This window comes from Podarcis vaucheri (assembly GCF_965113315.1).
Source record: "Podarcis vaucheri genome assembly, chromosome: 4".
NCBI classification, from domain to species: domain Eukaryota; kingdom Metazoa; phylum Chordata; class Lepidosauria; order Squamata; family Lacertidae; genus Podarcis; species Podarcis vaucheri.
This window is the reverse complement of record NC_138762.1, coordinates 23,893,371-23,910,518: the sequence shown is the minus strand read 5'-3', so window position 1 is coordinate 23,910,518 and position 17,148 is coordinate 23,893,371. Positions and strand designations below refer to the sequence as shown.

Below are 17,148 nucleotides of genomic sequence, written 5' to 3'. Positions count from 1 at the left end.
ATACATTTGGCTCTAGCTTGACTGCAGGAATTGTTGGAAGGAGGCATACAAGGCGCCATCCAACCATCTTAGGGACTCCACTCTGGAATTGTGTAGGGTTTACTTCTTAGCCTTTTCTTCTCCTGAAGATGTCCTGAAAGGCAGCAGCTACAGATTTTTCCTCAGGGTTTGCTCCCAAAGCCTTTCTCATGAATCAAGTTTAGCCGCAAAGCAGTGGAGTGTATAGGATTACAGTGGTAGAAAAGGCACTCCCAAGTTGAGTTCTCCTTCTCTTCCACAACATATTGGATTATTTACTCCATGTTGTGATAGCACATGTTTTCCCCATTCCTGCTAGTGGCAGCCCATGGCGTGAAGGGAAATAGAATATCATGATTTGGGATAAGTGATGCTACATGTTAGTGGGAAAACACGATGCAAAGATGCTGTCTTCAGAAAAGGTCCCCTGACTGCTGTAACCCATAGTTGTGCTCTTAAAAGCAACAGTTCTCTTGGTTTGTTTTTTCTTGTGTAAATGATGGCAGTATGCAAAACACATGATCCAAGCAGCTTTGAACAAATGGCCTTCATACCTGATAAATGCAAGGTGGCATGGGGCTGAATACTGAGGAAGTTTGCTAGGGATGTTGCAACATGGCAGATTAAAAAATCCTTTAGTGCAGATTGCCTTTCTGCCTTGGGGAAAGGCTATTTAGAACAGAGTTTCTACCCTGGAGAAGATCAGAATGTGTGAAAGAGAAAGTGACAATGCTTGGTTGTGTTTAGCTCATTGGTTTGGATTGGGGCATCAAAATAGAGACTGGTTTAGTAGAATTGCAATTACCAGAGTATTTTTTGAAAACAGTTGTGATGCCTGAGGGGATGTCATCGTGGGTGCATCAGCTGGTGCTGTCAGACACTTTCAGCACCTGTACTAGTATTTCTGAAGGTATCTGATTACTGTGGAAACAAATGCAATGACCAGGTTTAATTTTGAATTGACATTTCATACAAAAATAAAAAAATAGCTGTGTAGGATCTGCTTTAGCCTGTTAGACAGGAAATCATGAGATTAATCTAGTACTTGTGTGTATTTTCTTGGAGGTAATCTCCATAGAGCTCAGTCAACCTGACTCATGTATTGTGCATAATATTGTAGAATTTAACAAATAATTAAGTTATTAGTATTAAATATAAAAGTAACAAAACAGACTTAAAGCACCTGGGGTTTATTTATTAGAACTGAATTCCAATTATTCAGTAATTAAAAGGTTCCTGTTTGACAGTCCAAGTCACTATGTTTTCTCCTTCTGCCTATCCTTTGTAGATTTGATTATGAATTCTATATATGATCTGTGTTTGAGAAGATGTGATGTATTTGCACTTAATTTTTATTTATATTGTAACTGAACTATGGTGTGAGCAGGCAATGGCTTAGATCTCAAGATCTATTAGTTATTTGTGGCTGAGAGGGATTTGACTTCTGTTTTGGCTTAAACGTTTCCCCCCACCTGCCATGGCCTTACAGGATATACCATTTTTAAAAGTGAGAGGAGTTTTAAAAGCAGTTTGTTTGATATGGTGTGGCATCACAATAACCCTGTAAATCATTGTTTTTAAATGCTACTGGTCCTCTCGGAGCCCTTTGTATCTCAGCCAGTGTTGCAGCAGATAGAAATTGTAGTGTATTTTACTGTTCCTTCAAGTGCATTAGAAATTCTTTTTCTATCCTGCTTGTGAAAAATGTGAGGTTTAGCATTGCTTCTGAGAACATTGAAGAGGGCCTCCTGGAAACTATGTCAACTCTCTCAGGAATATAGCTATAATTTTATGAAAAATGCCTCTCACTCCATAGAGATATTGGAGCTTTTGTGCAGGATTTAATAGACCATAATATTCCTCTGCCAAATGGTGGTAAAATGGTGATTTTCACTGAAATTTCATAGAGAAGGGGTTTTGAAAGCATTTTTAAAAGTGTCCTTTTGTCTCCATCTTTGTTTCATTCATTCTGTTTATGCAAGAACTTTCTAGAGTGGCTTCTATATTCATTTGCAAAGGTGAACATACTCAAATAGTTAACATTTTGTCCTCCAAATAATGGAATATAATGGTGTTCCATTTTCTGGGTTTTTTTCTTTTAAAATGTACTAGTTTTTCCACCTGCTTCACAGTGGGGTTTCTAGAGTCTCTTCTTCCTCCAGGAGAGGAGGACAGTGATTTATGGGCTTTGCCACTGCCTGTAAGGCAGGGAGGGGGAAAAAGAATGGTCAGAGCCATCAGAGATGGAGATGAGCACACAGGACATGCCAGTGGAAGAGGCTGTTCAGGTGAATGACAGCCTAGTCAAATCCCCACTATCCCTCGCGCCTCTGTCTCCTAGAGCCAAGAGGGGCCTGAAGAGGGAAGAGCAGCGAGGGCTTCCATTTAGGAGAAGTCTCAGGTTGCTTGCGCGCACCCCACCAGATGAGAGTGCAGAAGTTGGAGGGGAGTGTGGTCCCACTGCTGCAGCAACTGCTCTGCAGTTACCACTCACTATACCGAGAAGACATATTATTCCCAACCCACCAATTATTACAAAGCAAACTTTGGGTGTACAAAAATGCATAGGGTGGAATACAACATTGTACTCTTCTCATTGTTCTGTCTGCGCAAGCACTGCAGCTTGCCAGATGGAATGAGCCCTCTCTCTCTCCCTGCTTACGTGCTATTCTAGGGTTTCTCCAAGCCCCCACAAGCCAATTTTGGTGTGTGAGGGGAGGAAAGCCCCATTGCGCAAGTGGAAGTCCTTGCACAGAGCTTCCACTGATGTGGCTGGTTAGGTGAATCTCGCTCATGGCAGCAATTAAGCATAATTTATAGGCAGCCTATTTATCCACTTCCACCTAGGGCAATTTAGTATTAAACAAGTGTTAGCAATTTCACTCCTTCGATGCTGCAGATGAGATTGTTGTAAATCACATGCCTGTCTGGGACAAGTGTGGGAAACAGAAGACAGTCTTATGTCTTCCTCTGTAATGTACTTTCACTTTTATTTGTTCTGTTTGTTCTCTCGGAGCTGGAGAGAACGGACACTATTATGCTTTTGTCTGTACATAGTGTGTAAATAAACAGTAGATTAGCTCTATGATGTCTCACTCTTCTTGCTGATACAGATAGGTAGCCGTGTTGGTCTGCCATAGTCAAAATAAAAAAATTCCTTAGTTGGTCTTTAAGGTGCTACTGGAAGGAATTTTTTTATTTCTTCTTGCTGAGGAAGTGCCAGAAGCTTAGTGTGCATATATCATTCTGATGCATGTTCTGATGTATGTCATTCTGAAGCACACTGGAAGAGAAGGGAGATGCCTTTTCCAGAGCTGCGTGTACCGGAGGACCACTCTCTTTCCATCTCTCACCCAGATAGGACTGCACAGAAAGCCCACAATTTACACACATTTAACTTGTGTACATTCAGCTTTACGAGCATGGTAAAAGATAAAATTAAAAAGGGGGTGGAAAATGGGATGTTCTGAGGAAAATGGCTTTGGCAGTCCCACCCACCATTGAACCCAGTGTGTTTTGACTATACATGATTTTGACTTTAGGTGCAATCCTTGGAATGTAACCCCTACGTAAACTGCTGGCTTCCTGTGATCTATACCTGTTCAGTTTCTCATGGAGTGGCATTCAGCATTATTGAAATACTTTTTTTTTAAAGCTAGTAGTTGATCTTTTATCAGCATAAGTGACTGGATAGGTACTGAAATATACACTTTCGTAGCCAAAGCATGAAATATGGTTGGTTTATGCCAAAGGTTATATAGCTGATCATGGTTCTTGCAATGTGAGGTTGTGTTGTCATGAACTTTGAAGATTATGTTGTGAAAATAGTGAGTCAGGAGCTGGAATTCATTGACACATTCCAAACATGACCTTCTGTTATCTTGGTATGTCCTCTCAGAAAGTGTTTAAGAATCTCTAGAGGCCATTCCACTTATGCAACAGCAAACCTAGCTACTAGAAGTTCCTGTTGATACATTTGTGCATTTGTGTGCGCACATCTGTGAGGTGCATTTAAAGCTTTAGACTTCCTATTGTGCCTGGAACAATAGAAGTTAAATGCAGCCAGGCTCATGACATGAGGCAAAATTACTGGAAGGTATAAATTAATCTGTAAGGGCAAAAGGAAAATTGGCAGGTATTTCTGCGGTATTGGACAGCACTAATGAGCTCTGGCTCAGAATGAAAAGCTTGCACCGGGTGAGAGTTGAAAAATGTGAAGTAATTAGGCTTGGCTTTTGTACCACAGGAAAGAAACCAGCAACTAGCAGGGGGATTTAATTATAAAATACAGAAGGGAAGAAAGAGATTGATGTCAGTAAGCTTTGTGTGATTGTATTAGGCTAATGGAACAAGAGGTCACTGCCTGATTTTTGTTTCTGCTTTAGTCTGGACGAAAAAAGTTTTCAAGGGGCTAGTTTAAATGAAAGTGTAACAGACCTGGATGTGGGAGTGATGGAATACTGAAATTTAGGAATGAAACATGTATAATGCAGCCATAAATAATAATAATAATAATAATTTATTATTTATACCCCGCCCATCTGGCTGGGCCTCCCCAGCCACTCTGGGCGGCTTCCATAAAAACCAAAAATACAATAAAATATCACACGTTAAAAACTTCCCTGAACAGGGCTGCCTTAAGATGTCTCCTGAATGTCAGGTAGTTGTTTATCGCTTTGACATCTGCTGGAAGGGCGTTCCACAGGGCGGACGCCACTACCGAGAAGGCCCTCTGCCTGGTTCCCTGTAGCTTTGCTTCTCGCAATGAGGGAACCGCCAGAAGGCCCTTGGCGCTGGACCTCAGCGTCCGGGCAGAATGATGGGGGTGGAGACGCTCCTTCAGGTATACTGGACCGAGGCCGTTTAGGGCTTTAAAGGTCAGCACCAACACTTTGAATTGTGCTCGGAAACATAAAAGGTAAAGGGACCCCTGACCATTAGGTCCAGTCGTGACCGACTCTGGGGTTGTGGCGCTCATATTGCTTTATTGGCCGAGGGAGCTGGCGTACAGCTTCCGGGTCATGTGGCCAGCAGGACTAAGCCGCTTCTGGCGAACCAGAGCAGCGCACGGAAACGGCGTTTACCTTCCCGCCGGAGCGGTACCTATTTATCTACTTGCACTTTGACGTGCTTTCGAACTGCTAGGTGGGCAGGAGCTGGGACCGAGCAACGGGAGCTCACCCCGTCGCGGGGATTCAAACCGCCGACCTTCTGATCGGCAAGTCCTAGGCTCTGTGGTTTAACCCACAATGCAGCCATAGTGGCCTCCAAATGTTGTTGGACTACAGCTGTCATCCTCCTTGACCATTGACCTTCTTGACTGGGCTGATGGGAGTAGGAGTCTAATATCATCTAGAGGGCACTAGGTAGACAACATCAACATCCATCAACTACACCCACACTCACTTACGGACTCACTGTTAAGACCGTGTTCATGGAAGACAATCTTACTTGTCTACGAGTGATCGCCAAAGAAGAATAAAGAAGAGTAGGTAGAGAAAGCGCTGTAGTACACAGTTCTGCGATTAACACCTGAACTATGTTTTTGGCCTGGCATTAATTTCAATGAAATATCCCTGAGTGACCAAGCTTGTAATTGGACATCAAAGAGTAGCTCCCACATATCCTCCTCCCCACCCCCATCCCGGTTACTTCTAGTAATATAAACCACTTGGTCACACCATTGCTTTTTCCAGCCTGTGCTCAGCTAATTTAATGAGGCAGGGAGATTTGTAGTACAGTGATGTCGCCTCACATATTTTGCATTACTGGATATCTTTTGTGGGGTGGGGAGAGGAGGCAACAGCATAGGGCTGTTTGCTGGAGGAGGAGGAGCTATACATCACCAGTATCTTCTAGTCTGGCCTGAAACCTGGTGACCAAATATTTGCTAGCAAATCCTCCTGAGGGTGTGTGTATTTGTGATGGGCACAGAGTTACTTGAGGTACAAGATTAGTTGGTGGCTTTAAGGATGGCACCTGATTTGATCAGGATGTCTGGTGTGATTTCCTTGTTGCCATTGTCCCACCACTGCCTTTCCTTACCCTTCTTCAGGAAGTCAGCCTGAAGACGTGAGGGCAAAAATTGGGCAGGGCATGCGTCCATCCTCCTTGGGCGTGTCTGCTTCTAACCTTACCTTTCTGCTTTGGGTGGGAAAGTATGGGGAGCGCTTCTAAATGCATCCTACTGCTCATGCCTAGAAGTCCCTTTCCAACCTTTGTGCTAAAGATGTGAAGGTTGGGTGTGTCGGGGGTAGCATACACTGAGATGTTGTAGGTTTAGCCTGCCCTGAGCCCCCAACACACGCCTAGCCCTTGTGCGTTCAGACTGAATCGCTAAAGAGGGCACTTGTATTGCGGCATGTATAACCCCTGCTATCCATTTGGTAAAGGTTTTGTAGATAGCAATAGTGCTGATTTACATTGCTGTACTAGTTAGAAAGACCTAGATCAGCCTACAGCCCCAGTGCAGCACTGCAGGTTGTAATGTTGCACTGGTACAGTGGTACCTCGGTTTACAAACACCTCGGGTTACAAACACTTTGGGTTACAGACTCCGCTAACCTGGAAGTAGTACCTTGGGTTAAGAACTTTGTCCCAGGATGAGAACAGAAATCGTGCGGTGGTGGCACAGTGGCAGCGGGAGGCCCCATTAGCTAAAGTGGTACCTCAGGTTAAGAATGGTTTCAAGTTAAGAACGGACCTCCAGAACGAATTAAGTTCGTAACCAGAGGTACCACTGTACCTATAGTACCCCAGAGGTACTATAGCAGTGTCTGTACTCTGTTGTAGGCATTTATTTTTCAGTGCAGTAGCTCACAGGACCAGATAGCGAACTTTTGTGAAAGCTTTTGTAAAATGAGTGAGGAGGTAACGTGGTGGAAGTTAGTGCCATTTTATCATTCCTTGGTTGAGTGAGTGAAGTGATGACCCAATAAATCATTGTGCTTTGGCTGATAAGCCACCAGGTGCTCAGCTTGTTCCACTGCATCCACTCTCTAACACTTTGCTTATGTTGCAAAAAAAGAAAATGGGGAAATTTATACATATTTTGCACTTAGCTCAAACTCTGGGCACGGAATCTTTAAAGTGTTGCAGGATGACTTAATTATGTTTTTGTTATAACAGACTAGATTGGGAATTCAGTTTTTGCTTGTGTGGTCAGATATAACGTTACTTTTCAGATCTTAGTCCAGCTTTCAGTGAAGAAGCAATGACTGTAATTCTTCTATTTTTAAAAAGCCGTTATCGCTATTCTGATGCACCAGTGGTCTGACAAATTAAAGTAACAAAGTTGCATACTTGCCCAGAATTAGAGTACTGTATTTCACCAAAGTGAAGTTGATTTTTCTCCTTTTCTCTTAATTAAGGCAAAAGTAGATTATGAAAAAGAAGAGCGACGCAAAGAACTGAAGCGACTGCGAGGGGAGGATACATGGATGCTGTCTGATGTGAATGAACGTTTAGAGGAATTGGGAAAGGTGATGTTTGTCACACCAACTAATAAATGCTTGTGATTAATGTGTAATGACTATGCTAAAGCAGCATCATATAAAATGATGCTGTTTTTGCCATTGCAATTGTATTCATTTGTTCTGTAAAAAGGCTTTCACTTGTTCCTGTTGCAAAGGTATGCAGATAGGTAACAATGGTTTAAAGGCAAATATCAAACGTGCTTAACTGTCTGTTTCCTGATAGGTAACCAACTAAAACTAAAATATACCACCTGCTGAAATTCTCAGTGACTTCAGGATGAAAAAGAAAGTTTCACTAGATTTCAAATTAAAACACCAACAGTATAATAATAGTAAAAACAATGGATTAAAAAGTTCTTGGCTAATGCCAAAACAAGCATCACTTACATAAGAGGCTCTCTATTCATTATTGTCTATTATATCTCTGAAGCCAGAGGCATCTGGGGAAGGCCATCTGAAGAAGATATTAAGGACCATGTGATTCATATAGGAGAAGATGGAGGCTTCTTTAAACAGTAGATTAATATTTTAAACAAATCTTCTGCAAGATCCTTTTCTGTGATGGCCCCATCTTTGGGTATTTCCATTTACAGGATATATGTAACTGTTTTTAACTGTTTTTAAATGGGTTGCTTGTATATACCTGCATGAGCTTTAAGACTGACACCTGAACCCCCAAGATCTCCTGGACTGAAGTTTCCCGCTTCATCGGAACATGTGTATAATTTCTCACAGAAGGCAGCTGTGGACTCTCTTATAGCTTCTCGTTTAACTTTTCAAAACTGTGTTAATCTTTGCTAATCTAATCTGGGATATGATTCAGGAAATCTCATCATAACAATTTGAAGCTTCTGGAAAAATGGTTGCACAGCACTGGCTACAACTTATATCAACATACAGTGGTACCTTGGTTCTCAAACTTATTCTGTTCCGGAAGGCCGTTCCAAAACCAGAGCGTTCCAAAACCCAAGGCGTGCTTTCCCATAGAAGATAATGCAAAATGGATTAATCCGTTCCAGATTTTTAAGAACAACCCCTAAAACAGCAATTTAACACGAATTTTACTATCTAATGAGACCGTTGATCCATAAAACGAAAGCAATAAAGAATGTACTGCAGTCACACAGTCAGTCAATCAGTAGCTGAACTGGGTTCCACACAGTCACAAAAACAAAAAGAGCCGCAGAAATAAAAACGCAAAATAAATAGCAAAAACAGACAGATCTCAGTGTAACACTCAAAACGGAAGTGTGTAACTCAAAACGGAGCACATTCGGCTTCTGAAAAAAGTTCGCAAACCGGAACACTTACTTCCAGGTTTGCAGCGTTCAGGTCCCAAGTTATTTGAGTACCAAGGCGTTTGAGAACCAAGGTACCACTATGTATGTTTATTTCACATGTAGATTCACATTGCTATTTCATAAAATAAGGTGTGCCTTATTACTTCAAGTCTTGTAGCCTGACGTGTTGATATCGGTGTTTCTTTAGGAACATTCTGTTACCAAAAAGAAGAAAAAGGAGAAGCGTTCAAAAAAACATAAAAAAGAAAAGAAGAGCAAGAAGCATAAAGTTGAAAAAAACAATGATTCATCGGATAGCACCTCTGTAAGTTTTAATAATCTGAGTCAGCAGTAGGTCGAAAGCTATTGCCACCAGTATTTGACATTGTCGCTCATATATTTTTTATGTACTTATAAAGGACAAATATGTTGTACGTTTAAAGTACTATTGCCAGTACAATACAACATAAATCCCTTCTAAAACAAAGAGTGTCGATTCAGTCTCTGCAGTAACTGGATAGCATCTGAATTAAGGTGAGGGCCAGTACTGGTAGCATTTTGGTGTCTCCTAAAAATCTTAATCTCTTGGGCCTTTTCTGGGCATTGATACCAATTGGGTGCAATAAGCATATCTGTTTGGGCTTAAAGTTGGCTGCATTTTTTTATTTTGTAAGAAAGTTTTAATGCGATCTTAATGTATTTTTCTACACCAAGAGAGCACTTTCTCTGTTGTCTTTATAAATCCTCTCAAACTCAACACCAGTGGCAGATACAATTTGTTCAGCGAATTGACAGAAAGTTGAGTTCACAGCAGTACATCATCAAGTTAGCACTCATTCCTGCTCACATTTGCGGGTGTTTCTGGAAGAAGCAGAAATAAGAGGCAAATTCCTCACTGTGTCTCTCATCACATCTCTGTAGTAGCCTCAGCACAGATGTCAGTTAGCCATTAGATATGTTGTCCTGCCAGGCAGAATGATGATGGTGGTGCTTTTAGTGGGATGCTTGGGGAAGGAAAATATTTTTTCAAATTTATTGCTTCTACCGATGCATTTTCAGTGGCTGTGATCTGTACCATAGTGCTGCTCAGGGGAAACATCATACAAAATTAAAGCATGTGTTTTGCATGTGCAAGGTTCTAGGTTCAGTTCTTGGTATCTCTAGTTAATGGACCTCAAGTAAGCAGAAGACTATTGAAGAACTACTGCCAGTCAGACTCCATTATACTTGGCTAGTTTCACCACTGGTTTGACTTTGTGTAAGGCAACTCCTTATATCTGATGGCCAGGATGTTTTCTCTTAGTCTGTGAATTTACTTTGACCTGGTCTTATTTCAGTGTTTAGGTTCTTATATAAAATCAGGGGTTGAATCAACAATGCGGTTATATTTGTAGTGTTTTAATTCAGTACTTCTGAATTATATTTTCACAGTTGTTTTTTTTAAGCCCATTAAATATAAAATGTAACATGAATCAGGAACTATGGAGAGACCTGGTCTTATTAGAGATATTGGATTCCTAGAATCATAGAATCATAGAGTTGGAATAGACCACAAGGGCCATCGAGTCCAACCCCCTGCCAAGCAGGAAACACCATCAGAGCACTCCTGACATATGGTTGTCAAGCCTCTGCTTAAAGACCTCCAAAGAAGGAGACTCCACCACACTCCTTGGCAGCAAATTCCACTGTCGAACAGCTCTTACTGTCAGGAAGTTCTTCCTAATGTTTAGGTGGAATCTTCTTTCTTGTAGTTTGGATCCATTGCTCTGTGTCCGCTTCTCTGGAGCAGCAGAAAACAACTGTCTCATTACATATGCCAATCATCTGCATACTATCCCTTGCTTTTTCCTGTAGGACTAATTTCAGTCGTCAGCAGGTTTACCATACCCATCGAGTCCATCACCCATCTTCTACTACCCTCCTGAGAAAAACCCCACCCCACCCTCCCACTATATATAAGGGTCTGGTGACTTCTGTTTCAGTGTATCTGAAGAAGTGTGCATGCACACGAAAGCTCATACCAAGAACAAACTGAGTTGGTCTCTAAGGTGCTACTGGACATTTTTTAAAAAATGTATTTCAACATTTTAAAAAACATCAGTATAAAACTGTAGCATCAAAGATATGCAAAGCACAAAAACACGTTCTTAGAACTCGAAAGGCTGGGAAAATTAAAAGGGCTTCACATGATAGCAAAAAGACTGCAGTGTAGGCACCAGGTGAGTCTCTCTAGGGAGGCTATTCAATAATTGTGCTACCCTTGAAAACATTATTTCCTCCCATCTTGCCTCTTTTGGCAGAGACACATAGAAGAGGGCCTCAGATGATGGTCTTATGGTCTGCAGGCATAAATGGAAAGACAAGAGTCTTCAAGTGACCTGGCCCCAAACGGTTCGATTAGGTTTCTCTCCTGAATGCCTTTTTAATTCTGCCCCCATCTCATTTTAAAAGAAAAGAATTGAAATGCAGTATTAATGTTGCCTTTTCTCTCCTCACCCCCATTCTATAGTGCTATAAACCCAGTTTTGTAAGAATCAAATGATACTGGGAAAACCTGCCTCATTTTTAAGAGGTCATTTTAATACAGGGAAAATATACATACATCATTATTCTTTGAAACAGTGGGTTCAAGGTTCAACAGTCTGCAATCTTATTTAGCGTTGTATCAGTGGTGATGGCATCCAAGCTAATAAATTGGTCCTGCTTTTCTTTTTGAAAAAAATTGCTTTAATGCATCTCAGCCATTCCTGACTCAGACACCTTTTATCTGCATGTCTCCTGCTCGTGAATGCATGTAATGCCACCCCAATTCTATTAATTTGAAATTTCTTTCTACTTCCCTTTTTCTTCATGACATAAGGTAGCCCTCTGAAAGTCTGTCACTATTTTTTTTTTTAAACTGGACTGATTTTAAAGGCATAAGGCCTTTCAGTTCCTCTACAAATTTTCGATTTACACCCCGCCTCCCCAATTTGTCTTTAGGATTCATCAGAGGAATGGGTGGAGGCTTCAGTTTCACAGTCTTCGAACACAGAAAAGGCCTGGAACGCGGGCAAGAAAGAATCAGATGATGCAGGAAGTCCCAAGGCAGTTCAGGTAAGCACCTGTGGTTAACTGTTCTGAAGTATTTAGGATTTCTTTTAAGAGTTAAGGCCGAAACAGGTGGTGGTTTTCTTAACTTTCAGGAAACTTTCAGGAGAGTGGAGAGTTGTTTTGGATTGGAGAGTAGGGATTTTAATGCTTTTCTTCATGGCACTCATCCAGCTTATATTATCCATCCAGGAGCTGCACTCAAGGAATAAGGCAGGGAACCCACATACTTTTCTCTGCAGCTATGAGCAGGTTAGAAAGGTGATGGTTTAAATCAAGAAAACGTCACGGGAGAGCAGACGGCTCAGTCCCTCCCTTTGGACTACCCCTGAGTTTCTTTCTTTATTAATTAAATTTCTATCCTGCCCTTTCTCTCAAAGCAGCCTATGGTCAGTATAATTAAAAATAAAATACAGATGTGTTTAAAGTATTTACAAACAATTGCACATTGTCCCAGCTAGCTAGTACAGTGGTGCCTCGCGAGACGAAATTAATCCGTTCCGCGAGTCTCTTCGTCTAGCGGTTTTTTCGTCTTGCGAAGCAACCCTATTAGTGGCTTAGTGGATTAGCGCTATTAGCGGTTTAGCGGCTAAAAGGCTATTAGCGGCTTAGCGGCTTAGAAAAAGGGGGGAGCGAAAAAAAATCGGAACACTCGCAAGACGTTTTCATCTTGCAATGCAAGCCCATAGGGAAAATCGTCTTGCAAAGCAGCTCAAAAACGGAAAACCCTTTCGTCTAGCGGGTTTTCCGTCTTGCGAGGCATGCATCTTGCGGGGCACCACTGTAATTTCAAGCTAGCCGCCAAATGCCTGGTTAAACAGGAATCATAGAATTGTTGATTGGAAGGGATCCTGAATTAATAATGTAGGGGACAGGTGTACCTTACCAGGGTGGGTGTTCCACAAAGGGGGGGGGGGGTGGGTGCCATGCAAGTGTAAACTTTTTCTTAGCTGAATAATTTTCTGACCAGTTATATAATTATTAGAGTTATTTCTATGCAGTAGAAAAATATCTAGTAGACCGGCCTAATTGACTCGAATGAATTTACCATATTTTTCGCCCTACTTTTCCCCCTCCAAAAATGAAGGGGAAATGTGTGTGCGTCCTATGGGGCGAATGCAGGCTTTTGCTGAAAGTTCCCACCGGGCGCCGCAGGCTTGCGGATAGCTGCCCTAAGTCCGGGGTGCACAGCGGGCCACAGCGTCGCACTCCCCGGGCTTCAGATAGCAGCAAGCTCCAGGAGCGATGGCGAGGTTGAGCGGACTCGTTCTGGGGGCTGGGGTCGAGGGAAGCTCGGGCTTCCCCCGCCCCCACCCCGGCAAGCTCCGGGAGCGATGACGAGGTGGAGCGCAACCTCGCCTTCGCTCCCGGACCCCCAGCCCCGAGGCTAAAAACGAAGCCAAGACAGCTAGCGGGATCCACCCCGCTCGCTGTCATGGCTTCTTTGCTCTTTGAGGCTCGGGGGGGAAATAATTTTTTTTCTTTATTGCCCCCCCCAATAACTGCGCCCTATGAGCCGGTGCGCCCTATAGGGCAAAAAATACGGTAATATTTCTGAAACAAAAATGTGTATCCTGTGCAGGTATTCTTGTTTATAGATTAATACTGATTGCATGGAAGTTTCATGGACGCTATGATAATGCTTTATTTTTAATCTGCAAGCTGCTCTGGGTGCATTTAGGGTGAAGAAGAGGGCAAAAATGCTTCAAATCTACCATATTTGAGCCTGTGTGGGTTTCCTAACTGTTGACGCCTATTCTAGCCCTCCTAATCCTACTACGAATTAGGTATTCCATTTTGCTGACGTACCCTTGAGGAATTGAATATGAGATATGTCAAGAAATCAGTGAGACAGGAAGAGAACAGCTGAAAAATTCTGTGTGCCGGTCTAATTTAAAAAAGAATTTGGCTGGTTATAAAGCTACTTGAATGCTAATATGTGCTTTCTGAAATTCATATACACACACAAACTTTATTTTTATGAAGTGAACGTTCTGTTTTCCTAAACCTGTATTACAGTTTTTTAGGTTGCTTGTTCCTCTATTTGTCTACATTATAATAATTCGAACATGTTTTAAAGAAGTCAGTTTATTTATTACTTCATAGCGAGAGGAAAAAGATGTTGGGGAGAAACAAGTGGGCCTTATTCACTTATGCATTGGGATCGTGATAGCACCCGAGGCAGTACAGCGTTCTGCTCAGGCAGCCATGTGCTTCACCAAAGTTTAGAAAGAGGTGGATCTGTTTTCAAACACTTTATTTCTGGTTGATTCAACAGAAGTGTGGCAGCATTTCTCCAGTGATTAGGACTGTGAATGCACTGTGGTTAAATGTCCACATGCTGTCTTGGTTTTCTTTCATGTCACATGCCTTTGCATGTGACATGGATTACATGCAATCCTTCGTGGATCTAATCACATGGATCCTTCATGGATCATTGCCTTGTCGTGGTGAAGGGGCTTGAATAACTCAAGAGAAGCTCTGAGCTATACTGTGCAGGGCCACCCAAGACGGATAGGTCATAGTGGAGAGTTTTGACTAAACGTGAATCACCTGGATCAGGAACCGGCAAACCACTCCAGTATCCCTGCCAAGAAAACTCCATGGACAAAAACAGTAAGGAAATCAGCCCTGAGTGCTCACTGGAAGGACAGATCCTGAAGCTGAGACTCCAGTACTTTGGCCACCTCGTGAGAAGAGAAGACTCCCTGGAAAAGACCCTGATGTTGGGAAAGATTGAGGGTACAAGGAGAAGGGGACGACAGAGGACGAGATGGTTGGACAGTGTTCTTGAAGCTACTAACATGAGTTTGACCAAAGTGCGGGAGGCAGTGGAAGACAGGAGTGCCTGGTGTGCTCTGGTCCATGGGGTCACGAAGAGTAGGACACAACTAAACGACTAAACAACTAACAACAACTATCTGCTGTCCATTCTTGCTCCAGGGTCTTTTGGGGGACATAATTGCTCTCTAGGTTTCTCTGCTGCTTTATCATGTGAAATTTTCACTCAAAGTTTGCTAATTTATATGAATTTTTATTCCCCTAGGCACTTGTGGCTAGTGGTCGATGATTCTCTTTCTATAATTTCAAATGCTCTTTCTGGCTTCACTGATCAGGACAGGCTGTAAAGGTTGAGTTTTGACAACTAAGCAAAAATCTCCAGTCCAGGGGTTCACCCAAGCACTTGTTGGTCTGCAAATTCACACCAAGCTGATTCTCTGCAATTAAATTCTGCAGTGCATCCTCAAGAGTTCATAATTAATCAGTTGGTCTAGGATCTAGGGGTCTTAGTAGACCCCAAGCTTAACATGAGTCAACAGTGTGATGCAGCAGTAAAAGAAGCTAATGCTGTTCTAGGTTGCATCAACAAAAGTCTAGTGTCCAGATCAAGGGAAGTAATACCACTGTATTCTGCCGTGGTCAGACCACACCTGGAATACTGTGTCCAGTTCTGGGCACCACAATTTAAGGAGGAGGTTGACAAGTTGGAATGTGTGCAGAGGAGGGCAAACAAGATTCTGGAAACCAAGGAATGGCTAAAAGAGCTGGGTATGTTTAGCCTGGAAAAGAGGAGACTCAGAGGAGATATGATAGCTGTCTTCAAATATCTGAAGGGCTGTCACAAGGCAGAGGGAGCGAGCTGCTGCAGAGAGTAGGACTCAAACCAATGGCTTCAAGTTACAAGAAATAAGATTTTGACTAAACATCAGGAAGAACTTTCTGCTGTTAAGAGCTGTTTGACCATTGAACAGACTTTCTTGGGAGGTTGTGGATTATCCTTCCTTGGTGGTTTTGAAGCAGAGATTGGATGGCTGGCTGTGATCTAGTCCAGCCCCCCCTGCAATGCAAGAATATCAGCTAAAGCATCCATGACAGATGGCATCCAGCCTCTGCTTCAAAACCTTTGAGAGAGGAAACTGGTTTCCATAAGAAACTGACACTGCCTTTTGGAGAAAAGAACAAACGCCTTGACTCAGTTGGGGAACATTCCTGCAGAGCTTGCAAGATTTTGGAACTCAAGTTAAAATATTTGTTTTGGCAAGTTTTAGAGCAGGCTAGGGTTATTTCATTCTGTAGTATGGTTTTTTGATTCTGGATTGATTGCTTTTATGCTTGTTGTGTTGTGATGCCAACCACACCAAGCTTTTGCAAAAATTGGAATGTTAATTACAGTAACAAGTGGGAGTAGGGGAAGTATAGATACTGAAACTCTATCTAAATGTAACATTTGCCTAAGAATGGAGACAGATCCAGGTTAGCAGCTGGATTTTATATTTTCAGAATTGGGAGATCAATTGTTCATCCTCCATTGTTGAAAATGTAAATTCCAGTAACTAATTCAGATTTGTTTCCAGCAATCTTTGGGGCAGTTTTAGGTAAAATACCACACCTACATAGTATCTAGTAGACTGTAATTTGAATGTCTGCTATCTCCTCTCACATTCTATCTTAAGGTGGCCACTAAATGCACCCTCCATGGTTTCAACATCAGCCAGCTTTTCTCCTCTTCCCTCTCACAATACCCATCTTCTGAGACTCCAAAAAGCTTGCACACAATTTTGTGACAAGAAGATTTTCCTAATAGAGGTATTGCCGTATTGTGGATTTACATTTTATTGTAAATCCAAATGCATTCTTGCTGCACCTTCCCTGTTCTGCCTACTTGCTGCCCCCCTCTGTGTCAGGAGTGCATCATCTTGTCTGTCTGGTGTGGCAGGTGCTACTGTACAGCTGCCAGTATCATCCCATTCATTTTATTTTTGTCCTAGGCTTCTGAAATTGCTTTTCTTGAAAGGCCTTCAACCCGGCCCTTGACACTGTAGATACAATTTTGTGCTTCCAAATGAAGGCGCAGATAAACATGTACACTAATTGGAACCACTTAATGGTCCATCTGATGTCTGGGCACAGTTTTGAGTAGCTACGTGTCATGAGAGCTATGTAGTGCACCTGTGACCCATGATGGATGATGCATCTGCCAAATTGGCCTGGACACATACTGAAGCTGTGTGCAAAGAGAGCCATCTATTTTTCAGCACTCTTGGGTTTAGGGGTATGCAAATTCTCCTGGAGGAATGAGTCACAAAATATAAGACCCAAATGGAGGAAATGAAAAATCCATATTATTAATCTTGATAGGAATTTGCATATGTTCTCACTCCCACATGTACCACCACACAGAAACACACACACACACACACACACACACACACAATATGTTAAAAAGTATGAAAACAAAGAATATTAGAGGAATCTTGTCTATGAATTCTCATAAGACCTCTTAA

The 17,148-nt window shown here is 42.1% G+C and overlaps 1 protein-coding gene across 1 annotated transcript in view; it reads left to right on the top strand.

The window, feature by feature from the left end:
• CWF19L2 (CWF19 like cell cycle control factor 2) overlaps window positions 1-17,148 on the top strand; it is a 72,950-nt gene that overhangs the window by 2,044 nt on the left and 53,758 nt on the right. Inside the window, exons 2-4 of the mRNA XM_082219119.1 lie at window positions 7,389-7,499; window positions 8,982-9,098; window positions 11,756-11,869. Of these exons, the coding sequence (XP_082075245.1) occupies window positions 7,389-7,499; window positions 8,982-9,098; window positions 11,756-11,869 (342 nt within the window). The remainder of the gene's footprint in view (window positions 1-7,388; window positions 7,500-8,981; window positions 9,099-11,755; window positions 11,870-17,148) is intronic.